The sequence below is a fragment of the Carassius carassius genome, chromosome 42, assembly GCF_963082965.1.
Source record: "Carassius carassius chromosome 42, fCarCar2.1, whole genome shotgun sequence".
NCBI lineage: Eukaryota > Metazoa > Chordata > Actinopteri > Cypriniformes > Cyprinidae > Carassius > Carassius carassius.
In genome coordinates this window covers 12,884,941-12,912,926 of record NC_081796.1, presented here as the reverse complement: position 1 = coordinate 12,912,926, position 27,986 = coordinate 12,884,941, and the positions used below count along the sequence as shown (strand labels likewise).

The following is a 27,986-nucleotide window of genomic DNA, read 5'->3' as shown; positions in this document are numbered from 1 at the left end:
ATATTATTTTGTACATTTAATCAATTGATGTTTTTTTCCTCATAATTTTGTGGAAACCATGCTACATTTTTTTCCAGGATTATTTGATAAATAGAAAGTTCAAAAGAACAAAGAACAGAAATCTTTTGTAACAAACTTTTGATACATTTTTTGCACCCTTATTGAATAACAGTATTAATTTCTGATCAAAAATCTTACTGATCATTTGAACTAGCAGCATACATAAAGAATTAAGTAGTTATTTTCCTGTTTTCCCCGACTGTAATCATTTTTAAAGATAATAAAACGAATGTTTTGACATTTGGAATAAAAACATGAGTGATACCACATTTGGATATACGTTTTATTGAGTAAAAGCTGTACTACACTAGGCTCTGTTGATGTAACTGAAGCTGGAGTCAATGCACTGTGACAGCACTTCTGAAACTAAATACGACATGTTTTTACTTTTCAGCAAATGTGTGTTTGTAGGTCTTTTCAGTGCAGATCAGCTGCTGTACTCAGTAGATAAGTGCCTTTGAAGACAAGTCTCCTCTGGGCTTCTTAATCTTGTCAAAGTTCTTGGTGATGACGTCATACAGCACGGCCTAGAGATGAAATCAGCCATCTTTTCAGACACATCTCACCACCATCCACTGAAATCAGAATTACAGCACTGAGATGTCCTGTTTAGAGTAAGCTGAGACTGAACTTACGTAAGTGTTGCGAATCTCCAGGACTATGATGCGTAACTCGCAGTACTGGTTCTGATCGAGTTCATGGACAAGCTGCCTGAAATCTCCCTGTTGACAAGCAACAAAACAATCAAGTGATCAGAAGCTCAAAGGTGTTGATAACATGTGAAATGATCAATTGAACAGCCAATAAACTGACCACATGTGGCTGTTTGGAAGCCTTGGCTACAGCATCTCCTCTCTCGCTGTAGTACCTGAGGAGTCAGAAACATGTCACAACTGCATGTTCATGTCTAACGATTAATAAAATATCAAATAAAATAAATTAATATGAATGTGTTTATAATGAAGACATCAAGAGGTAAGTGTTTGTAATGCAGTCGGGACTCTTACTTGGAAATCTGTGTCTGGAATCCTTCGATCTTGGTGCGGGTGTTGGTAAACAGTTCAAAAACTTTCTCCTGTTGGAACATTTGTGCTTTTATTTACTATAAACGTACTATTATTAAATATACAGCACCGTTCAAAAATTAGGGCTCAGTGAGATTCTTTTGAAGTTTTGTTACGATATATGTTTGTACTGCCACTTTTGATCAGTGTAGTGTGTCCTTGTTAGGGTGGCCATATGCGCCGTTCATACGGGACACGTCCCAGCCAGGATTTTAATAATGCCGAAAATATCCAGATTTTGGCTATTTGCTCTGTGCAGGTCGATCGTTGTGTAACATTCATGAGAGCTATAAAGAGCAGAGCAGACGGCTCCTTATGCTTTCAAATCGCTTTCATGTGTTTGTTCATTCGTTTGACTTGAAGCATTGTGGAGCACTTCATTTTTTTTATTTTTTGGATTTGTGCGCAGCGACGCTTCAAGTCAATCAAACGAAAAACACGTGCGCATATTTACATCGCTTTGATCGTTCCCTCTAGATCTCACCTTCTCACACGCAGCCACACAATTGGGCGATTATGTACAATACCTGCATGTTATTGGTCAAACTGCTCTGGATGTTTTAGGCAATATTAAAATCCTGGCCGGGACGTGTCACGTATGAAAGGCGCATATGGCCACCCTAGTCCTTGTTTGAAACAAAGTGAATGACCTCAATCTTTTGAATGGTAATGTTATTTAACATTATAATTAATATTAATAATAGTAAAAAAGATGCATGTGCATATTTGCTACAACTGTCATTCACAAAAATTTATAAAACTTGCACACATTGCACATCATTTTGATATAAAGTAATTGGGATAAACTATTAATCATTTAAGTTAATCTATTAACTTTATTTATTTATTTTTTTTCAGTATACCTAGTTGGGACTCACTTTTTTTAAACAACATATGTAATGCATAAATTCTAATCTAAACGTAAACTTAAGAATTATTCATTTAACAACAGTTATTTCATTCTGTCACAAGTGCGCATGACACCAGATCCATTAACTGACCTGAACAGCAACTCCAAAGTTGTTCCCATCTTCAATTTTGGGAATCTGTAGCTGTATCCACATTGACACCTGGACATGTGTGCAACACAAATATTACACAATGTACATAAAATGTTGTTGTATTGGTGCCAACATACAGTATAAAATATTAAACCTAGAAACTAAACTATTATAACTATAACCAGTTAAGTAAAAAAAAAAAAGTAATTTAACCTCAGATCTGCATAATTAGCATACGATAGCACTTGCTCACCGTGTTAAGACACTCCTTCTGAGTCTGAATCTCAGGCTTGATCTGTTTGATGAGTTTCTCTACTGTCTCATTGCAGGCGATGGGACCACAGGGAGGACCTTTCAGATCACAATCAGCATCATTATTTTAAATCTGTGCTCTTCAAAGCACCACTTTGTAACCCATCACCAATTGGATGGAGATACACAATACTTTAACAGTGACTCAGTGCCCCCTGTGTTCATACTGTGAGTTACACCTAGTCATTTTGCATTTGGGAAATTCAGGTCTAGGGAAGAGATAACCAAAAGTGTAACATTTTCAGTTTCATTTTCAAATTCCTTCTAAACATTTACCTTCGTCCTCGTCTTCTTTATCTCCACCCTTCTTTCCCCCTTTGGCCTCTTTCTGTGTGAATAAAATGTCATTACTTGCTTTAAAGTCTAATCGAATACTTAAACCAAACCACAATAAAGTGGATCTATTAACTTAAAAAAGAAATGAAAGTGAAAAATGATGTGATATGATTACCTCCTCTTTCTTCTTCCTTTTGAGCTCCTCTTTGGCCGGGTCAGGGATTGGGATGTCCAGAGGAGCCCTGATAACAGACAGATCCTTCAGACTGCAGGAATCCTAAATAAAATAAAACCATAATAAACAGATATACAGCATTTCTTAGCCGCAGAACAATCTGTACTCAATGAGCGTGGATGTTAGAGGGACAGTTCACCCAAAAATGAAAATTCTGTTATTAATGACTCACCCTCATGTCTTTACAAACTCATCTTTAAAACACAAATTAAGATATTTCTGATGAAATCAGAGAGCTTTCTGACCCTCCATAGACAGGAATGGTCCTACCACGGTCAAGGCACAGAAACATACCAAGAACATGGACAAAATAGTGCATGTGACATGAGTGTAGACATCATCATTTTATAAAGTTATGATAATAACTTTCCTGGGTTACCATCTACCTTTATTATCGCAAGCAACAACGCATGCACGTTCTTTCCCTTGTTTTCCTTGTAAACAAGGTGCAGCGCATGCATTTTCTACCTCAACTGCATAATGCATGCGTCGTGTCTCTTGATAATGGCGGTAAATGTTAACCAAAGGGTTAAGGCTAGAAGGGATAAAGCTGAGGCTACAGGGCATGCACACATCAATATAGCGTAATTTTTGTAACACTGTACACCAATAATTACTAGTTTTTCATTTTTGTAAGAGGTAGGTTTAAAGTTGGGGTAGGTGTAGACATTAATAAAACACCATCTAATAGGTAGAAAATTTATTTCATTGTTCGTGTATGGTCGGAGCTGTATCCCTTCTAGCCACAACCCAACCAAAGCCACTAGAAGGCAACACTGCCAAAACAGTGGAAATACGCCCAGGACACTAAATGCACTAACATTTTTTTTAATGCATTGTCCAGAGTACACTCTCGTTTTAAAACATAAACCGCTGAAGTTGCTTCATACCTTGCCATTTTTCTCTTCCCTTTAACAACAGCCAATGGCCCTAGTACAGCATTTATATAAACACTCCAGTAGGGATTATGTCCTGTATATCACCACTATCCTCTCTGACAATCTCTGTGGTAACTTGGGGAAGAAGATTTGTTCAGTAAAGGTTTTTTTTTTGTTTGCACACCAAATGTCCTTACTTTGTTTCTGTGCCTTGACCGTGGTAGGACCCCTGCTGTCTATGGGGTGTCAGAAAACTCTGGGATTTCATCAAAAATATCATAATTTGTGTTCTGAAGGAGAAAGAAGATCTTATGGGTTGGGAACGACATGAGGGTGAGTATTTAATGACAGAATTTTCATTTTTTGGTGAACTATCCCTTTAATGAATGCACCTGCTGTTTTCAAATGATGAAGGACTTTATACCTGTAAGATGTTGTCCAGCTCTGCTATCTTCTCAGGGAAGAAGTTTGAGATCAGCTGTTCGGCCTGTTTAAAACACACATTTGACAGTTTAACACATCTTTCACTACAGCTATTGTTACTAGTGTGAAATAATAACTTATTATTGGTTCTCCTTTAAAGTGCAGTATGAATGGTTCTGTCATGTTGTTTTATTTTTAGAATTATAATGGTGTATGATGCACAGTTTTATTGTAGTAGCTGTAATAGCCTAACTGTGGTATTTTTGGCATAAACTGTAATTACTGTGGTGCATTTTTAAAAGTCATGTAAGAGCGTGACTGTGTAATTACCTCCTTGGTGATTTTTTTGGAGAATCCATCCACCTGCAAAATACATAGGAAGCATTTGTCAAACTTGCCACTTAAAAGCACGTTCAATGTATACGCCTGTATTTATAAGCAGGTTAGACTCAAAATGCAGGATTTCTGAAAAAGAAACAGTCATAACTAAGTTTAAATCATGTTTCGGGCCTATAATAGGCGTCCAACCTGTTTCTTAGACTCAGGGCTCATGTCTAAGGAAGTCATCGTTGCAGGATTATCGTTTCGATTTGTCTCGCTAAATTTTATTAAAGCTGTTTGCAGAGAAACACGCGTTTAATGTCTCATCCCACTAGACAGCGTGGGATTTTGGATGAAAAGAGAAGACGGGATCCAGTTGTTATCAACGAAACGAGGAAGAGTCGCAGTTAGTCAGCACAAAGAATGAAAATGAAAGTGAATCAAGCGTCAAATAGATCTTTCTCGATGTGACCGCAAGAGGGCGACAACAATTAAAACTCACGGAAACGGGCTGTTTTGACAACTAGAATAAAAGTCCTACTGGTGATATTCATTTATTTACTTAATTATTTAACTAGGAACAAACAAATTAGATAAAATATGGTGCCAGTTGTTAGAACATATTTTCTTTAATTCATTTGGCATTTTGTTTAATGTCATTTTTAGTAAAAAACAAAACAAAAACAGGATTGAGCAATAGAGTAAATGAGGAATGAATTATAGATGCCTTCTTCTATCTATATGTATTATATATATTATTATTTTTGTATTTTAAAGTATAGAAAATGTCCAAAATATTCGCTTATATGTATTTCAAATGAATGAGGGAAAACGTAAATATTTTTAATGAAAATATACAAATGTTATTAAAAATAAATGAAAAAAAAAATGTAATGTGAAATAAAATGTAATGAAACAAATTGATGTATTTGGGATATACATTATTTCAGTTATTCATTTGACTTGATAACATTTTTTTTCTATATTTTAGAATTAAAATATATAAATATTATTGAAATAATATTTTTAAAGATACATTTAAGCAATAATAATTGTGATATTTTCTCACAGTTTTGATGGTATGTTGTCAATATATTACACATTTCTTTTATTCATTTGGACGACACACCCAACATCAAACTACATGCAAGTGCGTGTTACTTAATGTTGCTTATTTTCTTGTCCCTGAATTCAATTTTGTAATATACTTTGAAAATGAAAGTTTAGACATAATTTGGAAAATTTGTTTTAATTTACAGTGTCAAAAATTATTTTACCATATTGGAAACCAATTATTAATCCATCCCATAAATACTGAGCTTGCTCTCAAAATGTTCTCATATGAACACTTTCATATGCTGCCAAAGCAAAGGCTTTCCACATGTATCAAGTTCTGATCAGTCATTCAAAGGCCTAAAAGAAATGAACACCATTACATTTATAACTGACAAAGAAAAACTTTGTTATGCAAGAGACTACCTAAATTATTCCTAAAAGCATACCCTCCAAATATGTGCAGACCACTAGATCTAATCATCGAAACGCTGTTTAGTCCTTGACTTTCCACTCATTCCATCATGAATATCCACTGCTGAAGCAGAATACTACTGTTTACATGGGTTGTTTGCATATCAAAGGACTGAACACATCTCATTGATCTTGTAAAACGTAATTAAAAGAACCGTCACAAAATTTGAAATTTGCTGAAAATGTACTCATCCTCAGTCCAAACAGCTGATGAAAACATCACAGTTATCTAGAGGACTCCAGTCCATCAGTTAACATTGCTAAGTGAAAAGCTGCATGTTTGTATGAAATAAATTCATCATTAAGGCATTTTAACTTTAAACCATTGCTCCTGGTCAGAATAATGGTCCATAATCCATACCAACATGTCTTCCAGTGAATAAAAAATCATGTCCTCTACTCCACTCATAATAAAAACCCACTAACACATTTGTTTAGAACTGTTTCGGAAACATTCATACAAACTTGTGGCTTAATGTGAAGTTTTTATTAGATGTTTGGCACCCATTCACTACAGAGGATCTTTTGGTAAGCAAGTCATGTAAAGTTACGTTTCTCCAAATCAGTTCTGATGAAGAAACAAACTCATTTACATCTCGGATTGCCTATGGGTGGGTTCATTTTCATCAACTTTTTCATTTTAGCGGTAAACCATTTCTTTAAAGAACATATATTCAATTAGTGCATGCTGTCTTTGGGTTAAAACTCTTTTCAAGTTCATAGGGCATAGTAACTATTGGTTAAAATGACCCATGCAATGCCTGTTTTTGTTTTTCACAATCCAAAGGGCAAACTTCTCTTTTCTCATCAAACAAAGTGTGTGTGTGTTTGTGTGTGTGTGTGTGTGTGTCTGTGTGTGTGTGTGTTAGTGAATGAACGTAAGAACAATCCTTGCTTTCACAAGCACTGCCATTTAATTCATTACCATACAATTTTCTCTCAGAAATTCTCTCATAAATATTAACAAAGAATCCTAGTAACACATTGAATTAGGCTACATGTGGAATTTTGAAACTGACTAAATATAATTATTTATTTCTGGTAAAACTCCAATAATGTTTGTTTTACTTAAAACTTTAAAAAAAACATTTTACAGTGTAGTCTGCGTGACAATAATTCACCACCCTCAATGCACATAAGATTTGAACCCCCATAGACTATTTAAGACTGGATATAAGATTATCTTTTACAAGAAATGTTCTATATTATGGCGCGTTTCCACCGAGTGGTACGGTACGGTACGGTACGGGTCGGTACGGGTCGGGTCTGTTAACCATGATTTGGCTAGCGTTTCCACCGCCAACAGTACCCTTACTTGATAGGCGTGGTGTATTCCAGAAAGTAGTGATAACGTCACTTGATAGGCGTGGTGTATGACGGAAAGTAGCTTGACGTCATGCGCGGCGACATTGTTGCGACGTTGTTGTAATTTAAAAATGGCGCCTCGTGTGTTGTGTCTTTCCCCTTGCGGCACGCGCAAATGACGATTCTCTGTCAACCAATCAACGTTCTGCAGTGAGTCTAGCTCCACCCTTTAGTACCGTTCCACTGTGCTAGGTAACCCAACGGAAGGGTACCCAAAAAGTGGTGCGGTACGGTTCGGCTTTTTGGTACCATTCTCAACTTTTGGCAGTGGAAACGCAAATAAAAGGGTACCGACCCGACCCGTACCGTACCGTACCACTCGGTGGAAACGCGCCATTATAGATCAGTGGTTGCATATCACAATATTGCATGAGTCTATAGTGGGGCACTGGGCTTTTGTGGATCTGTCACACAGATTAAAGTCTAACCACAATGTCTTTTCATCTTATCTTTATCCACTCTCTTCTAATCTACCTCTCTCACACACAAACACTGATCTTTAGCCTGTTCATGTGTTCCTGTCCTCTCTCACGTTCTCACTCAGTGGTCACAGTCATTGGAGACTTTGCTGTTTACCATGGTTTGTGTGAGCACTGACAAATCAACATTACAGTGGGTCCAAAAAGTGTTTAGATACTGTGGTGGAATTTAAATTTTAATTATCTTTGAAATTGTCTCACAAAGACGAATAATTAATGATCATTTATTTATTCTAAATACACATTTATCAGGTCAAAGAATTGTTTTACTTTTTAAGAATTAATAAATTAACATTTTACACTTAATATGTTTTTATTCTTTTTGAAAGAAGTCTGTCCATAAGTTTGTAATTTATTCCTGTGATGGCAACACTGAATTTTCAGAAATCATCTAATTGGTATTTGGAAAAATGTTTCTGGAGCACCAGATCAGCTTAGAATGATTTCTGAAGGATTGTGTTTGATATGGAAAGTCAGCTTTGCAATCACATGAAATAAATTACATTTTAAAATGTAAAGTTACATTTTTAAATTTGAATAATGTTTCAGAATTTTGTGAAAACTTTTTTCTTCAAATAAATGCAGCCTTAATGAGCATTAAAGACTTAAAAAAACAAACAAAAAAAAACTTAAACCTATGCAAACCTTTGTTGTGTAGGCTAATACAATATCAAAATTAAATATTGGAAATTTAAATCATTTATGCTTGATTCACTTTTTGTAACTTTTAATGTGACATTCAAATAACAAAAAGTTTATATCGTTTCATTTTAATAAAAATAAAGATAGAATAAAAATAGATTGCAAAATTAAAACACATTTGACTATTATATCTTTATTATGTTAGGTAATTACCATTTTATTCATCCCCACGACCAAATAAATGTGTCTCTTTCGATTTGTAAGATTGTACAGTCATAGGGATAAAAAAAAAAAAATAATAATAATAATTAAATGAAATTAAAACATCTTATTTTTTATTTGTTTATTTATTTTTGACAGTCGTCTTATTTTTCAAAATTGAATATTGCTTTAGGTAGCCTACTGTTGAATTTCTGAACCAAAAACAAAGGCATATTTCCCCCATATCTACATTATCTCAGGAGAAAGCTGCAACACTCTTAGCAGCTGTGATGATGAAAGGAGTGACGTCACAGAGAGCCAGTAACTCCGCCTACAGTGTCCAGACTCAACTTTACCAACATCTGCTTTGCTGACTTGACACGAAGCAGACGCTCACGTGACCTCATTGCTCGCAAAAAAAAGCTTTAAAAATAAGATTCACTTCTACACGACTTTGCTCAGCTGTGTTTTGCAACCATTAATGAGCAGGAAAGCGGGTCGGAGCGCTGCGACTCCTTTGAGGAATCGGATAGCCTTCAGGAACCAGCGCGCGTGCGCTTGCGTCATCCAGTAGACAGCGAATTGATCTGAATCCTCGCGATTCACAGCAGCGTCAATCAAGAGCTTTATGATTGACATGCAACAGCTAACGTTAGTGTTCCCACTTTGTCGTGTTTTATTGGAAGCGCACGCATATAATAGGGACATATTAAACTTATAATAAGTTATAAATAAGTTAATCGTCTAGGTAGTTTGCCAGTGCAAAGTTTTATCTATTATTTAGACATTTTAGACTGGTTCTTAGGGAGAAGAGCGTCATTATTAGTGCAGGATCTAAGCTGAGGGTGGGATCAGCTGATGATAAGATACACGTGTTACAGTGCAAGGGTCCGACTTGACTCTAGTCTACCTCAAGAGGTGGACTATCACCCCCACCATTGTGACATGAGAGGTGCACAGGACTGAAGAGGAGCAAGCCACCCTCTCGGATTGCTTTATTTTGGTGTTAGTTTTAGTTTTTCTCTAAAGTCATAATTTCAGTTGTTTTCTCCACTTCAAAGATGTCCTGCCTGTTGCTTGGAGTTATAAGGAGGTGAGTGTCTTTTATACATATTTAAACTAATAAACAAATTTTATTTCTAATTTATATATAGTTATAGTTATAATATATATATATATATATATAGATATATTATCCCCTTATATTCATTAGATAATTTGGTGAAAAATCTGCAAAACACACAAACGATAGATAGATAGATAGATAGATAGATAGATAGATAGATAGATAGATAGATAGATATTACCCTAATATTCAGATCATAAATTGTATTTTCTGGTCGCTAAAACAGAGCAAAACAGAGAATTGAATACACAGTATCACTACCACCTTATAGGTAAACATCCTTGTATAGTTTCTTGTTAGATTAGATATTTAAACAGACCTGTTCTATAAAAAAACATTTGTCAACACTTTGTACAATTACAGGTTCACCTCCCTTGTTTTAGTGGGGGTACTAAACTACAATAGTCTGCAATAATGCAATAATGTTTGATAGAGTTATACAGTAATACAGAGTAAATTATAATACTCCAGAGTCTGGTATTTGCCAAATAATGACATATGCCACATATTACATGTCACTATTAGACTAAAACTAGTGCTATTGAGTTAACACGTACAGGAATGCAGCAACGTAACTCACACAGAGAAATGTTGAGAGACTTACTGTGTATACAGAGTATGAAAAAACAGGTTATGAACAAATAACCATCCCCTTTGACCACACAAAGCAAAGTCACAACAAGCATTTCTGAGTCATATGTGAAACCAGAATGTGGAATCAATAATATGATTCCATATCAAATGTCGCCATGTAATGATGTTGAACAAAGATATTCATAAAACCCATTTTATTGCATCTATATCTGCTCTGTCTATTTCTCAACAGAATGGGTGATTACATCAGGACAGGACTTCAAGTAAATATGCACAGTGTGAAAGTCTCTACTAGCTAAACTTTACCCTACAAATGCACGATACCAGGAACTGATTGTTAATCAGATGTATATGTGTGTGTGTTTTATGTGAAAAGTCTACTCACTTGTTTAACAGGTTTTGTTTTTGTTTTTTGCCCTGAAACACCCTTGGCCTTGAGGTATAGCTCTAATGCATTTATATTATGTGTTCTATTATTTCACACATTTCTCAAATTGTTATGTGTGCTATGTGTTCATACATAGTGTGCTTGAAGAGGCCATACCCTGTTTAACAAGACACTGAGGGGAGGGGAGTGAATGCCAAGGAGGACTTCTGATTGGTCCATTCATGTGGGGGTGTGGCTAACATCCTACGATAATTGATGGTTCAAAGCTCAGTGGGTATTGATGAATGTCAGGGAACATGGGGTCAAAATGGTGATAGACTCAGAGACTATAGAGTGGAATTATGGGGGAGAGAGTGTGGGCAAGTGTTCCTGTGGCTAAGTGGTAGAGCATTGTGTTAGCAGCGCAAAAGGTTTTGGGTTCACTTCACAGGGAACATGCTGACAGCGCTCAGTTCACCAGCACTGTTAAAGAATGACAAGATGGTCTCAGATGATTTTTGACCAATATGTTAGTTTAGAAAGCAGATGATTGAATAACAAGAACAAAAAGTTTTTGCTGTTTTGTTTGTTCAATGAACTTGTGGTTTTTCCTTGCTTTATATTTCTCTATTTCTCTTCATCATTCGTTAATTTTTTTAATGTTTTCCTCTATTATGAATTTTATCCAGTTTATTGAGATGGTTTGCAGTCTATCAGTTTGTGCATTCCACGGGGGTCAAAGCATTGACCTTGGCTTAATATAGTAAATTAAAAGCTCAACAAACTACTTGTTGTAAATGATATATATATGAAGAGTTTCGTTGCAAAACTAGATATATCCATTTTGAGAAATGTTGGTTATTTGACATTATTATTTAAGACATCAACAGTCAAGTTCATTCACAATTTTTTGTACATTAAACTATTACTTGAGCTCAGTGAAGGCCAGGGACAGAATATTCTTCAAATCCAGGATATTTTTTATTTAATTTTATGTCCATAAATAGTTCATAAATAAGTCAAAAACCATGCCAAAATGCAACATATTTATCTTAACATTGTCAAATATCTTAAATTGGTTAAAAAAAACAATACATCATAAATATATGGAATAGTATATACAAAGATTGATTAATAATAATAAGATTCTGAGTTAGTTTTGGCCAGAACATACACAACATTACATAACATTTTTTTTTTTGCAAAACGCTATATATCCACCTTAGGCTATATTCTACTACTGTAATACCATTAAGAAAAGCTAGTGAATCAATGTTTTGTTTGTGTGTGTGTGTGTGTTTGTCTGTGTCTGTGTCTTTGTGCTTGTGCTTCACATAGGAACAGTGGGCATTAAAAAAAAAAAGCACCGAATGTTTATCATTTCAACCATCCTTAAACAGCTTCGGACTATTTGTGATTAGTTACAATTTAGATAAGTAAGATTAGGTTAGTTAGATAAACGACTTGTAGCTTGTTACAGAAAAAGTGGAGGCTCCTTCCACACCGCTGCTAAAAACCAAACCTGTATGATCAGAGCGGGCGGAGCCGCGGTGTCACAGTTCTTGTCTCTGTTGTACTCTGTTGCATATTTAATTAATTATTTCACTGTAATAATAATAATAGCCAATTAAATGGTAAATGTTTTTTAGTTAGCCTATTGAATCTTCTTTTTAAAAATATATGTTTTTTGTTTTGATATTATCGTTAAATCACTGAGCAAACTCGGAGCACTTCACCGGCGGTGACTCTCTCCTCGCGTGACATCCTGAGCTCACGCAGCATCCTGAACGTTCTATAGCCTAACCGTTATATCGCACTTTGTAAAGAAACTGGGCTGGCGGATATCGCGTTTTGTGAAAAAATACATTTTGTAGCAGGCTTAAAATGTACATTTTTAAATCTTATTAATGGTAGCAATTCACACATAAATTAAGTTACATCTGAACAGTGATTTCCAATAATAAAATCCAAATGTATAAAAATGGCGTTTATCGCGTTTTGCAACCGAACTCTTCATATATATATATATATATATATATATATATAATATATATATATATATATATATATATATTCACAACATCCAACTACTGGGGTGCCTCAGGGCTCAGTTCTTGGACCACTTCTCTTTGTCTACATGGCATCATTAGGTTCTGTCATTCAGAAACATGGCTTTTCATACCACTGCTATGCTGATGACACTCAACTCTACCTCTCATTCCATCCTGATGATCCGACTGTAGCTATTTGCATCTCAGCTTGTCTAACAGACATTTCTTGCTGGATGATGGATCATCACCTTCAACTCAACCTTGACAAGACAGAACTGCTTGTGATTCCAGCAAACCCATCGTTTCATCACAATTTCACCATCAAGTTAGGCACATCAACCATAACTCCTTCAAAAACAGCTAGAAGCCTTGAAGTTATGATTGATGATCAGCTGACTTTCTCAGACCACATTGCTAAAACTGTCCGATCCTGCAGATTTGTTTATTCAACATCAAGACGATCAGGCCCTTTCTTTCAGAACATGCTGCACAACTCCTTGTTCAAGCTCTTGTTCTGTCCAGGCTTGACTATTGCAATGCTCTCTTGGCAGGTCTTCCAGCCATTTCTATCAAACCTTAACAATTAATCCAGAACGCGGCAGCAAGATTAATTTTTAATGAGCCAAAAAAATACACATCACACCTCTGTTTATCAATTTACACTGGCTTCCAATAGCTGCTTGTATAAAATTCAAGGCATTGATGTTTGCCTACAAAACTACCACTGGCTCTGCACCCATTTACCTAAATATGTTACTTCAGACTTATGTGCCCTCTAGAAGCTTGCGTTCTGCAAGTGAACGTCGCTTGATTGTGCCATCCCAAAGAAGCACAAAGTCACTTTTACGGACTTTTAAATTAAATGTTCCCTCCTGGTGGAATGACCTCCCCAGCTCAATCCGGACACTTGAGTCCTTAGCCATCTTCAAGAATCGGCTTAAAACCCATCTATTCCATCTTTATTTGACCCTCTAACTTTAACACTCACTATTCTAATTATATTCTTTAAAAAAATCTAACTACCTTTCTAATCTTTTTGTTCTATTTTCTTTTCATTTATTATGCAATTGTGTGTGTGTGTGTATAAAGACCTCTAACACTAGCTTGCTTTATTCTTTTTTTATTCTATCTGTTTTGTTTTTATTCTTTATATTATTTAAAAGCCCATGCTACATGTACTGTGTTAACCTAACTGAGACTTGTTATAGCACTTATATTTTATTGTTCTTTTTTTTGATTGCTTCCACTGTCCTCATTTGTTTTGGATAAAAGTGTCTGCTAAATAAATAAATGTAAAAAAAAAAAAAAAAAAAATATATATATATATATATATATATATATAGATATATAAAATACTAAATATTTAGCTGAAACACCTTTACAGTCTCAAGTGTTTTTTGTTTGATGCGGCAAACTTTTCTCATTATCATTTGGCAATTATCTGCCATTCTTCTCCTCGCCTCTTCAACTCTCAAGCTCTGGGGTTGCATTTTCCAAAACCATAGTTGCTAACTACGTTTCTGATTGAAAATGGTTTTGTTGTTGTTTTACTGTATTGGTATACATGTTGTGCATTTCATTTTAAAGTCTTGCAGACTTGCAGCTTCTCAATCACTTATCTTTCAGTTACGGTCACAGATCAGTGTTCAAGTACATTTATTAGTTATGATGCAATATTCATACTGACATACATGTCATGGATCACACAGATCCATCTACTTAACACATTATCTACAGTCTTCAGGTTAGACCTTAAACTGAGTTGGCTTTATATTATCCACTTTATTTTCAGCCATAAGAGCGCTAACAGACTTCCGGTGTCATCAGCTTCCAGTTATTTCAGCTGACAAAAACAGTCCATACAGTATTATGCTTGATAGTGCAAACTGTTATTTGTTATCATATTAGTACGGTAATCAGAAGCACACTGGTTTGTAACGTAAATACTTTTGCTGTTCACCGTTTTAATGGACTGTGTTATTGTTGTTATCAAGCTAACAAATCAGAAGACTGGCACATTCACCGGAAGTAGCTTACTTTCTTGTTGTAATACAAAGGTGGATACCAATTCAGATTATGGCGTTGTGAGGACACACTTTTTTTATAAATGTTTGACAATTATTGTTTATAATAGAAGTCTAGTTCAATAAACAAGCAGTTAATATTCAGTAACTTATATTTCAGATACAGTATGTTCAGCCTGTTTTTACTCTATTAATGGATCGTTTTTAAACAAAGTTATGGCAGAATAAACCATTGCTCGTCTCGTGTTTTGTTCCTGTGTGAATGGGTGTTTTTGAACTAATAGTAAGGGTGAAAAAGTCATTCGTTTAGTTCAGTGTTTTGAACCGATCTTGTTAATGATTCAAATGACTTATAAAGAAAATGACTTGTCGTAGCCTACTGGTTTATTGATGTAACTTGCAGAAATCACTGAATAATTCCCACACAGAATGTCACTGATAACACAGTGAAAAGTCATAGTTGTAAAGTAAAAGTCAGTGTTGTTGAACTGTATATCAACACACTAACGATTAATAATATGAAATTCAGTTTTTGAGGTCTGTGCACATATAAAATGTTTACATACATAACTAAGAGTTGCATGCAGTTAACAGACCTTGTTCTTGTTATACCAATGTTTGCTTGTGTGTCCACGCAGGCGAAGTGCCATCAGTACAGCTTCAGTTGGCGTGCGGTCACTCGCCTCCATCTCCTCTCTGCCCCCATCAGTGGCTGAGTTTGTGTCGGGTGCTGTGACCGAATGTAAACCTGCTAAAGTGCACGTGGTCACTGGCACTCCAGAGGAGGCAGCAGACATCCTGGCCAACCTAGAGAAAGATGGCATGGTGAAGAAACTCACCAAATATGAAAACTGGTATTTACCTTCTTTTCTAGTCTTATAATTCGTTTTTTTAACCCATCTTGATGATAATACAAATTATTTAAATCACCTTAGTCCTGATTTAGATATCTACTTTTTTCTGTGTGCAGCTGGATAGCACGTACTGACCCTAAAGATGTGGCTCGCGTGGAGAGTAAAACTGTGATTGTCACTAAGGAGCAAAGAGACACTATTCCCATTCCCACCGGAAGTGCCAAGTCCCAGCTAGGCAGCTGGATGAGTGAGGAGGTCTTTCAGAAAGCCAGAGAGGAACGCTTTCCTGGCTGCATGGCAGGTGTGTTTCAAACCACTGAACAATAGCTGAAACCTGTCAATTAGTTAAAATATAAAAGCTATGGAAAATGTGTCTTAAATAAAAATCTAAATTGCCTTTTTTAAATATTAAAATAATGATAAAACATAATATTATAAAAATTATTTATGTTATATAAATAGATTTCAATATTATTTTATATATTATTTAGAATTAAAGAAAACATTGAATTTTAATATTATATAAACTGAAGTATATTAAAATGTCATGTTTGCTCTGAAAATTAAAACTTCCATTTTCTTAAATGCACAGAATCCTTTTAGTAGAACTTCTTTTGTATTTAATCAGAAATTTTCTTTTAAAATACAAATACCCATCAAATTGTCCATCAGTCCACACACTCATGTAGGATAGTTTGGGATGCCCAAAACATCTCTTGTGTTTTTGTGTCTTTCTGTCCCTCTGTAGGACGCACTATGTATGTGATCCCCTTCAGTATGGGCCCTGTGAACTCTTCTCTCGCTAAGTTTGGCGTTCAGGTGACAGATTCTCCATATGTGGTGGCCAGCATGGGCATCATGACACGCATGGGGACACCTGTGCTGGAGAAACTAGCCGAGGGGGCGGAGTTTGTGCGCTGCCAGCACTCTGTGGGCCGACCTATACCACTCAAAGGTACCTTAATTCATAATAATATCAGATTAAATGTAAATGCGATCAATCGATCAAATGAAACTCTTAAATGTGTCACTTTATTTGCCATATATTGTTTATTGTGTAAAGTATTATTTGGCTTAATACACTACCTTTCAAAAGTTTTGGGGTCAGTAAGATTATTTGTTTTCAAAAGAAGTCTCATGCTCACTGAGGCTGTATTTATTTGTTTAAAAATACAATAAACATAGCTCCATTGTGAAATATTACTACAATTTAAAATATATTTTTTTTAATTTAATGTGTTGAAACTGATGGCAAAGCTGAATAATCAGAATAATTACTCCAGTCTTCAGTGTCACATGATCCTTCAGAAATCAGTCCAATATATGCTGATTTGCTACTCAAGAACCATTTCTTGTTATTATCATTGATGAAAACAGTGCTGCTTAATATTTTTTGTGGAAACCATGATACATTTGATGTTTTGATGAATTGAATGTTTAAAAGAACAGCATTTAATTGAAATATGTCACTTCTGATCAATGTATTGTATCCTTGCTGAATAAAAGTTTATTAAAAAAAAAAAACTTTTAACTGTACTATATATTTTTTTATTTTTTCGTCACTATCTTATCTTTCTCCGTTCTTCTCGCACAGCTCCTTTAGTAAACAGCTGGCCTTGTAACCCGGACAAGGTGTTGATCTCACATCTTCCTGACACCAGACAGATCCTGTCCTTCGGCAGCGGTTACGGTGGAAACTCGCTCCTTGGAAAGAAGTGCTTTGCTCTTCGTATCGCCTCACGCATTGCCAAAGACGAAGGCTGGCTGGCTGAGCACATGCTGGTATGGGACATTAGACAGAATGTTTACAGCCTTATATATATTATATGTTAGCCACATTGATTAAGTGACTATGCATCATACTTTTGTACTACTCTTTTAGAGTCATCATTTGCAAACACAATGTTGATAGACATCCCTGTTTCTTTCTCCACCAGATTCTCGGAATCACAAATCCTCAGGGTGTAAAACGTTACATTGCAGCAGCATTCCCAAGCGCTTGTGGGAAAACTAACCTTGCCATGATGAAACCATCACTGCCAGGCTGGAAGGTTGAGTGTGTGGGCGATGACATCGCCTGGATGAAATTTGACAGTCAGGGTGAGAAATATGACTTGTTCTAGACCACACATGCATCTGACGACACAGCATGTATGAGGGTTTATGGGCAGCCAGGAGATGACACCATATCTTTTATTTTAGCATTTATATTTGGGAGCAGAAGAGAACTAATTAAAACTGAAATAAGCACATGGCTTTCAGTAAACAAAACACCTAGTTGCTGAGAAACAGTTTTGCCGTATAGTGTTGATTGGAATACTGTTGTTTATGGTTAGAAATAGATGTTTTTACCAGACGAAGTGGTTAATTTAGATTCTCTTCACCAGGTAAACTCAGAGCTATTAATCCAGAGAATGGTTTCTTTGGAGTTGCCCCCGGGACGTCCATGAAGACAAACCCTCACGCCATGGCAACCATCTCCAGGAACACGGTGTTCACTAACGTGGGAGAGACCAGCGATGGGGGTGTTTGGTGGGAGGGTCTGGAACCACCTGCTCCTGGAATCCAACTCACAGACTGGCATAGGAAATCCTGGAAGTATGGTAAGATCACTGTTTAGCAAACTCATTTTTTACAAAATATAAACAAAATTCTTAGAAACATTTATAAATAGAAAAAACTTTTTAAAAATATATACATAACAAATATAAATATAATTTATTCATATACTAAATAAAATGATCTACTGTATATGTACACCATCTGTGGCATGGTGTTGTGTTTCTCAGGTGATTCTACACTGTGTGCTCACCCGAACTCCAGGTTTTGTGCCCCGGCTGGCCAGTGCCCCATCATAGACCCACTTTGGGAAAGTGATGAGGGCGTCCCCATTGATGCCATTGTATTTGGTGGCAGAAGACCAGAAGGTGGGTGGTATCACTTAATCAAAATTGTCTATATAAAATTTACACATTATTTAAGAACTCAATACTTTTAAGGCCTGTTCACAACGAACTAAAATCATTTATTTATTTACCTGAAATAAAATACACATTAAGTAAAAATGACCAAAAACAAGACAAAATGGAAAATATAAAAATAAAAACTTATTCAAAATATTACTAAAAACTAGAATAGTATCTTGATATTAAAATAACACTGGCTCACAGCAAGGGCAATAATTATTACAATAATAAAAAAATATATAGTTTTAAAACCTTTCTGAATTTAAAAGAATAGCATTTAAAGCTGATGAATGATAACATTGACAGACAATCAGAATCCATCCTGCTTTAAAGAGCTCAAGCATTTAAAGTAGCACAAATCAAACTGCAGAGTTTTATTATATGTTGGTGTGGAAGTTATTCATAATTATTTATTACTAGTTATCATATAGTTATCATTCTTACAGTAAACAGTAAGGATGCATTAAATTGATCAAAGGTTAGAGTTAAGACATTTATATATTTACAAATACAATGCTGTGCTTTGCCATTACAGGAATTAATTTTCCGTTTTTAATAAATTAAAAACAGAAACCAGTTATTTTTTAATAGTAATAATATTTCAAAATATTGTGGCTATTACTGCATTTTTAATCAAACAAATGTAGCCTTGTTGAACATAAAAAACCTTACACATCTCAAACTCCAACAGTACTATATATATACTGTACATATTTTATACATTATATCTCAAAATGTACCTGTCTGTTTTCCAAGGTGTGCCTTTGGTGTACGAGTCATTTAGTTGGCGTCATGGTGTGTTTGTGGGTGCAGCCATGAGATCAGAATCCACAGCTGCTGCTGAACATAAAGGTACAAACTTTTATTTCTCCAGATGAGAAACAATACACAAAAGTGTATGCTACATTTAAGCACTTAGTGATAAACTGAGCTAAAAGCTTTTACTGATTTAAAAAAATTATAATATATATGGCTCATTTTCTTTAGGTAAAGTAATCATGCATGACCCCTTTGCCATGCGTCCTTTCTTCGGCTACAACTTCGGCGACTACCTGGCCCACTGGTTGAGTATGGAGACACGCAAGGATCCCACCCAACTCCCAAAGATCTTCCATGTCAACTGGTTCCGGAAAGATCAGAAGACCGGCTCTTTCCTGTGGCCAGGGTTTGGAGAGAACGCCCGCGTCCTCGAGTGGATCTTCAAACGATGTGGCCGTACCAGTGAAGCGGAAGCTGCCACCAAAAGCATTGTGGGATGGATTCCACAAAACGGTGCCATAAACACAGAAGGCCTGGGTGGGAACATCGATATGGGTGCCCTCTTTGACCTGCCCAAACCCTTCTGGCAGAAGGAAACACAGGAGCTTCGGACCTACTTCACCCAGCAGGTTGGAGCTGATCTTCCTGCACAAGTGGAAGGAGAGCTGAGGGCGCTTGAGGAGAGAGTCAGGAACTGAACTGATGCTACATTACACTGATGTCGGGTAGATGTGAAGAATGGGATGGGTTGAGGTAGAAGTGACTGTTTTAATGTGACTGTTGCAGTGCAGTGGATGCTGTACCTGAGAAACGCAAAACCCAAAAAGTTCACCATCAGTGGAATCAGTACCTAAGTGCCTTATTTTATTTTACAGTAGACGCTAAAAACTCTATTTAATGTTTACAAGATATGTCCCAAAATGCCTTTTAGATTATTTTTCTGTTCAAACAAGGCCATATTATGAATTCGATATATATAAGTTGATTTTGAGCAAAGATATCAGGTATGTTTTTAAGGACAGCACCAGTGCCATAATTTTTTACTTGTACTGGGTATGTAACGAAAGATTAATTTTTTTTCCAAAGATTTAGCCTTTTATCGGTGGAATATGATTGACATGATTCAGGTTGAACAGGAAGGTTGAAGGATCCGGACCAAAGAACACAGACAAGTCTCAGTCATTGAATGTGTGCATGTTTTTACATGAGCTGACTGAATAAATACTACTCTAAATCAAAGTTTGTTAGGTGCATTATTCGATTTTCTTACATAACATCAAATGCAATAAACTGTAATTCCATAAACAAAGATTACACTGATACCACAATTATCGTTTTACTTCATTCAATATGCCATAAATATCATATTTACAGAATCCATTTCTGTTTCAAAAAGGATATTATCACATAAGATCCAGTGTGAATATAAACTTTACAAAATTAACACAGTAAAAACAAAATTGTAAACAAGTGTGGATAATCAATTTAACCTAAATGTTGAAATATTAAAACAATATAGGAGTTCTACTTACAATTTATAAAAATCTTACATTTTAGATGGATTTTAGGTGGCCTTTACATATTAAAAAAGTAAAAAGTATTAACTATCAATCAGACAGCATGTAGTAGATTGTGGGTATATGCAGTATACTGTAGGTATATTACAATATTATAGTATATTGCAGGTTCTTCAGCAAAGTCTTGATCATGTCGATATTGTAGAAAATTCATATATCAAATATGATACAGTAGGCTCTATAGGGTTAATATTCACAAATATACATTGAACATTAATTATACAGTGAATATTAGGGTTGTGAGCATAGAAATGATGATGGAAATTATATCTCATACAATGGCATTAAATGTAATTTTTTTATATTCCTGAATGTATTCTGAAACTATTCAAATCTACATTGTTATAATTAACTGCATCTATAGGTCTTTACAAAGTATGGCAAAAATCTTATTTAATGTACACCATGTTGCAAAAAAAAGCTTAAATTACCTCATACAAAAAAAAAAAAAAAGAGCAAAACTTCTCCCACATAGCCAACAATCATGGGTTCTCCACCCTGTTCTGAAATACTGATTGATACAAGAGTGAATTATATTTTAAATGTGAGTTTTAAAGGATTCATAAAGCCAGGATCAAAACTGAAAAATAATCCTAAAGGAACCTACTAAGACATGTTCCTGGATCAACATTACTGTCCAAAAATATTGACTAAACCCAATCCCTACCCCTAAACCTAACCCTACTGTAACAGTGTACAAACTTCATAATCTTCGGGAAGGAGGAGGCAGGAACCTGCAGACAATCAATTCAAACTTTAATAATCAAAATAAACACAAAACAGCGCGGCAGCCCCTCACGGCCGACTGCCGCGCACAAACAAAATCAAAACACAAACTAAAATCCAGGCCCGTTCCTCTCTCGTCCTTCACTGTAGTCGCTCCGGTTTTATATCCTTCCGATCTCCTCCATGGGACTTGAGACCGGTGGGTCAAACAGGTGTCGCTCATTTCTCAATCACTCCACCGGCCTCGTCCCGTTCCCATGGCTCTCGGCACTGGATGGCCATCGGCGGACGGCACGACACTCCTCCGGTTTTGGGCAGCCGGCAGGAGTCCCCCGTTCCCTGCTCCTCCCCATTCTTGGTGGATGGCAGCAGGCTCCGGCCCCCTGGCGAACGGCGCCGACTCCTCCACTCCCTCACGGATGGCAGCCGCCCCTCCACATCACGGGCGGCCGGCAGCGAGCTCGCCCATCCCCAGCAATTCACTCCAGCCCACCGCCTCGAGCGTCCATGGCGGCATCCTCCTCGCCTGCTTGATGGCACCGCGGATTCACCACAGCGGCGAGGGATCTTCAGCAGCGCGTCCCTCCTTCTCCCAGGCTTCGGCACCAATGTAACGATGTACAAACTTCATAATCTTCGGGAAGAAGGAGGCGGGAACCGGCAGACAATCAATTCAAACTTTAATCATCAAAATAAACACAAAACAGCGCGGCAGCCCCTCACGGCCGACTGTCGCGCCCAAACAAAATCAAAACACAAACTAAAATCCAGGCCTGGTCCTCTCTCGTCCTTCACTGTCGTCGCTCCTGTTTTATATCCTTCCGATCTCCTCCGTGGGACTTGAGACCGGTGGGTCAGCAGGTGTCGCTCATTTCTCAATCACTCCACCCGCCGCACTCGTCACACCTGCCCATAATTTATTCCTAAAATCAGTGTGAAATGATAGCTGATTAACAAGGGTGTAGAAGAACCTAACCCTGATCGTAAACCTAAAACAGATATTTCCTGAAAAGTTATCCCTCAACTTGGATTGGTTAATTGGAATGTTGTTCCAGGATCTGGACAGGATTAGATTTCTCAGAGGACTGCTGAGTTACCTGAAAAGCAATAATTATCTGGTTTTGACTCAGAGTGATCCAGTTCATAAGAGTTATTTGTTAATGAAGCCGACTACACTGGCATGCTGCGTGCATGTGCAACCATTATGCACAGTTTATTATAAGATGTGTTTTTGCGATTATTTTGCATTGCTCTGTCATTGCTGCAGCTGAAAAGTACCACATGAAACACTGCTTACATTTATATTTTATTCTGTGATAATTCTGGGGTGGAAGGTGGGGTGGCACAGCTTTTTCTTAGGGTGGCAGTTGCCACCACGTGCCACCCCGGTAGATCCATCCCTGTTTGGAAAATGATTAAAGATATTTTGGATGAAAACCGAGATTCAATTCAATTCAATTCAATTCAAGTTTATTTGTATAGCGCTTTTTACAATACAAATCGTTACAAAGCAACTTTACAGAAAATTATGTTTCTACAATATTTAGTAGTAGCTAGTAGTTTGTGCACGTTTGACAGGATTTTAGAAAAATAAAAATAATAATAATAATAATACAAGACGTAGTCAGTTAGATGATGAACTATCAATATTATTAATTAATAGTAATTATATGATGCAGTCACACATGTAGCAATAATTGTTAGTTCTGTTTGTTGATTCAAGGTTAGGATCATCTGGGGTCCTCTGAGGGTCAGCATCATCTCTTCTCAGTTGTTCTGGATCCAGACTGGAGCTAGTGTAAATCCTAGTTACCACGGGATGTAAATCCCGTGGCAAAACATAGAAACAAAATAGAGACATCATTAGCATAGCTGCTGATCCAACAAAGTAAAATTAGTTTAACCCAAGCTAAAGAATAAAAATGCAGATGCAACTACACTCACAATTTAAGAGATACATTATTCGAATGCTTGGCGAAAGAGATGCGTTTTTAATCTAGATTTAAACAGAGAGAGTGTGTCTGAACCCCGAACATTAACCCCATTATCATTATCATAACATTCTGGACCTTGACAGTGTGAAAACCGAGAGACTTGTGATTGACTCCTAACCCTAGGGTTGTGGGTTCGAATCTCGGGCCAGCAATACCATGACTTAGGTGCCCTTGAGCAAGGCATCGAACCCCCAACTGCTCCCAGGGCGCCATGGTTGCCCACTGCTCCGGGTATGTGTTATCACTGCTCTGTGTGTGTGCACTTTGGATGGGTTAAATGCAGAGCACGAATACTGAGTATGGGTCTCCATACTTGGCTGAATGTCATGTCACTTTAAAAAAAAAAAGTATGAAAGACATCGTCAGAATAGTCCATCTGCCATCAGTGGTTCAACTGTAATGTAATGAAGCGACGAAAATACTTTCTGTATGCAAAGAAAACAAAAACAACGACTTTATTCAACAGTTGGTCTCCTCTGTGTCTCTCTGCATCTCCGTAGTGCCATTTTGGAGAATATCCGCTGGACGCAAGCAGTGCATGCTCTTCTGTGTCAGCCGCGACACAAAAGATACAGAGACACAGAGGCGTACAAAAATTATTCTCGTCTCTTCACAACGTAACAGTTGAACCACTGATGGCAGATGGACTATTCTGACGACGTATTTCATACTTTTCTGGACCTTGACAGTGTAACTTACTTGGCAGTCATTGGGACAGTCATCCAAAATATCTTAAATTTTGTTTTGAAGACGAACTAAGCTTTTACAGGTTTGGAACAACATGGGAGTAAGTGATTGATGACAAAAATTTCATTTTGTGGTGGAGCAACCCTTTAATTAAAACTAGGCCGGTTCGCATGAGTCTGCCTAAACATCATTAACCAGTATTATTATATGAACATATAGTAGAGTACCATACCTGAATCCATACAAAAACATTGAAATAATACAAATTCGGCACTTCGGCAACTGTGAGCTTACACACACACACACACACACACACACACACACACACACACACACACACACACACACACACACACATGGATCACATGGATCACTCACTCTGCTCAAGAAGAAGTTCTTTGACAGACATTACAATGCCAGCAGGGGTCAATCATACTTCATTAAACAGGTTTGCTGAAAAAAATATTACTTATAAAAAGACGGCCTATTGAAAGGGGTGGTTCTTTTTTTTCTTTCAAAAACTGGACCTTTTTGCAATTTTTCTCCACCTTTTGTATCTCTTCCGTCTCTCCTGCTCTTTTCGCCTCATTCTCAATATTTGGTTGTACCGCCTGACATAAAAACAGTCAAAACACCTTTCTTTGAAGCTTTGTCAATGACTAAACACTCCAATTTCATTCATTAGATGTATGTACATCCAACTTCAGATAGATTGGTGTAAAAAAATCTGAACATTTTAGTAACTAAGCAGAATTGTAGTAACAATGTTTAATTGTTATATTGTTTACATGGTACAATTTTTGGTTAGCCACGTTTTTTGTGCTTGACAAATTTTATGATTTCAGTTCAGTGCTTGTGATTTGATTCAATATTGACTCACTTGGATAAATATTAGGTAGGCTACACAAGATATAGGCATTCATTTTTCTCAAGACAAAAAAAAAATAAAATCATCTAATCAGCCCAATCAGCTGGTAGTAATTTTTAGGTTACATATAACTCAAATGAAATATGTTGCATTTTATTATTATAACAACAACTGTATTTAATGATATAAGTAAAAAATATAATAAATTTGTATAGTACTGTAGGCCTACAGATAATTAGCTAAATATTCTCTATAGCTCTTTTTTTCTAGCCAACTAATGTGCTACATATATGGTAATTAAATGGCTTTCCTGAGGTAAATGTTATAATTGTTCTCCAGCAGTTTTATTTACCTCTTTACGCATTGAAAAAAAAAACTGATTGATCGATATGAGGAGGAATATACATTTCGGTAAGTAATGTATCTTTCAACATTGTTCATTCGTGTTTATTTACTATTAGCTAGAGATGATCGGTTCACGTGCCACTATAGGGATATGTCACGTCACATTTACAAGCGTGGAAACTTATTGCTTGAATTCTGTAATAAAATAGACAGAATCTGAGAGCTCAGATTATTTTTTATAACATAAGTATCCTGCTCTGTCTTGTCTGTCGGTCTCCGTGTCCTCTTTGCTTTGCAATGAGAAAATGGATGTATGGCGGGAGTGTATGTGGAAAGTGTCAATTGCGTGCGTCTCACTGTGAATGTGTGAGAGTTGGCAAGCATCGTAAATCATTTAATCATTCCAGATAATTTACCTCAAGTGGTCTGCTGTGAAGTTCTCAGAGGAATAAGACGCGCCCGGAAGGAGAAGCATTTCCATTGGCTCCAGTCTGCCGGTATTGGCCAATCACAAAAGTCGATATTGCACCGCCAATATCACTTAATTGTTTTTTGAATTGAAAATGTTTTATTATTATAATTACGCTACGTTTATATGGCTATTATATTGTAGACCATTGAGTGGATAAAATATAGAAATCCTTTTAATAATAAAAAAATACCCCCCCCCATCATTCAGAGGCCATGCTTCTTCACCGTTGCTTTGAAAAGTGTAATGCGAGAAGATCTCTGAACTGCACACACACACACACACACACACACAAATATGTCAAAGTCAAAGTCACCTTTATTTATATAGCGCTTTAAACAAAATACATTGTGTCAAAGCAATTGAACAACATTCATTAGGAAAACAGTGTCAATAATGAAAAAATGATAGTTCAAGGCAGTTCATTATTGAATTCAGTTATGTCATCTCTGTTCAATTAAATAGTGTCTGTGCATTTATTTGCAATCAAGTCAACGATATCGCTGTAGATGAAGTGTCCCCAACTAAGCAAGCCAAAGGCGACAGCGGCAAGGAACCGAAACTCCATCGGTGACAGAATGGGGAAAAAAACCTTGGGAGAAACCAGGCTCAGTTGGGGGGCCAGTTCTCCTCTGACCAGACGAAACCAGTAGTTCAATTCCAGGCTGCAGCAAAGTCAGATTGTGCAGAAGAATCATCTGTTTCCTGTGGTCTTGTCCTGGTGCTCCTTTGAGACAAGGTCTTTACAGGGGATCTGTATCTGGGGCTCTAGTTGTCCTGGTCTCCGCTGTCTTTCAGGGATGTAGAGGTCCTTTCTAGGTGCTGATCCACCATCTGGTCTGGATACATACTGGATACTGTACATACTGGATGTCCAGCTACAATAATCATATTAATTTGAAACAGCAACCATATTTGTCACAAGCATTGATTAAAACAATGATGACAATAATCACATGAAAAAGAAAACGAATTAAATTCTGGACCTTTGGCAGTGAGGGTTCGAACCACCCGATTACCTTTCTGGACATGGACAGTATACCATACATACATGTTCAATGGAGGGACAGAAAGCTCTCTGACTAATTCTAAAATATCTTAAACTGTGTTCCGAAGAAGAACGGAGGTCTTACGGGTTTGGAACGACATGAGGGTGAGTCATTAATCACATAATTTTAATATTTGGGTGAACTAACCCTTTAAGCTTTGATGCATTTTAATGTCATTTTGCCCCTTCATTTTAAACATCTTTGGCATTTTTGCACCCTTGTCCTCAATTTTGACCTTCTGCTTGATGAGAATAAAATGATTCTGACTTCTTACTGGCCTTGAAACATTTTTCAGAGAATGCAGCACTATGGGGCAAAACTAATCAGTCATCAGATTTCCCAAACTTGTTCTCTACACTTGCTGTTGACAGATTGTTGACCACCTTTGCCCACACAAACACTGAGACTGACCCTTGGTGGAGAGTGGATCTACTGAAAGTATACAGAGTGAACAGAGTAACCATCACCAATAGAAATGAACTTGCTTCGAGGATTAACGTGGCAGTGATTCGTATCGGGAACTTCCTTGATGTTTACAGCAACAACATTTGAGGATTTCTTTGGTTGTTTTTATATATATGACTGCAGACTGCAGAAACCGATAACAGATTATCTTTCTGTCTGTAGATGTGGTGTGATTTCTACTCTTGAAGCTAGTGCCACAGCCTCTTTCTCATGTGGTGGGATGTTATGTGGTTGTTCATATTCCTGGAGATGAGAAGATTATTACTCTTGCTGAAGTTGGA

At 36.7% G+C, this 27,986-nt stretch overlaps 2 protein-coding genes across 3 annotated transcripts; one reads left to right on the top strand and one right to left on the bottom strand.

The window, feature by feature from the left end:
- Positions 1–329: 329 nt before the first annotated feature.
- LOC132124507 (proteasome activator complex subunit 1-like) lies at positions 330–5,035 on the bottom strand. Its single transcript, XM_059535566.1, has 11 exons — positions 4,778–5,035; positions 4,580–4,612; positions 4,251–4,313; positions 2,889–2,990; positions 2,714–2,765; positions 2,379–2,476; positions 2,126–2,194; positions 1,068–1,135; positions 874–928; positions 696–782; positions 330–587 (listed from the first exon to the last, which is right to left on the bottom strand). Exons 1-11 carry the CDS (start codon positions 4,814–4,816, stop codon positions 501–503), a joined length of 753 nt encoding a protein of 250 aa, XP_059391549.1. The 5' UTR covers positions 4,817–5,035; the 3' UTR covers positions 330–500.
- Positions 5,036–9,241: 4,206 nt separating this feature from the next.
- Positions 9,242–20,764, top strand: LOC132124506 (phosphoenolpyruvate carboxykinase, cytosolic [GTP]-like). 2 transcript variants are annotated; one of them, XR_009426772.1, is made up of 11 exons: positions 9,242–9,877; positions 15,585–15,800; positions 15,917–16,101; positions 16,549–16,755; positions 17,395–17,582; positions 17,738–17,900; positions 18,188–18,403; positions 18,590–18,727; positions 19,523–19,618; positions 19,754–20,362; positions 20,404–20,764. XR_009426772.1 is itself a non-coding variant. In XM_059535565.1 (10 exons), the coding sequence occupies exons 1-10, from the start codon at positions 9,846–9,848 to the stop codon at positions 20,221–20,223; spliced, it is 1,911 nt and encodes a 636-aa protein (XP_059391548.1). In that variant the 5' UTR covers positions 9,242–9,845; the 3' UTR covers positions 20,224–20,764. The 2 variants fall into 2 exon arrangements, 1 of the variants encoding a protein (XP_059391548.1); XM_059535565.1 differs by having other exon boundaries at positions 19,754–20,764.
- Positions 20,765–27,986: the final 7,222 nt, after the last annotated feature.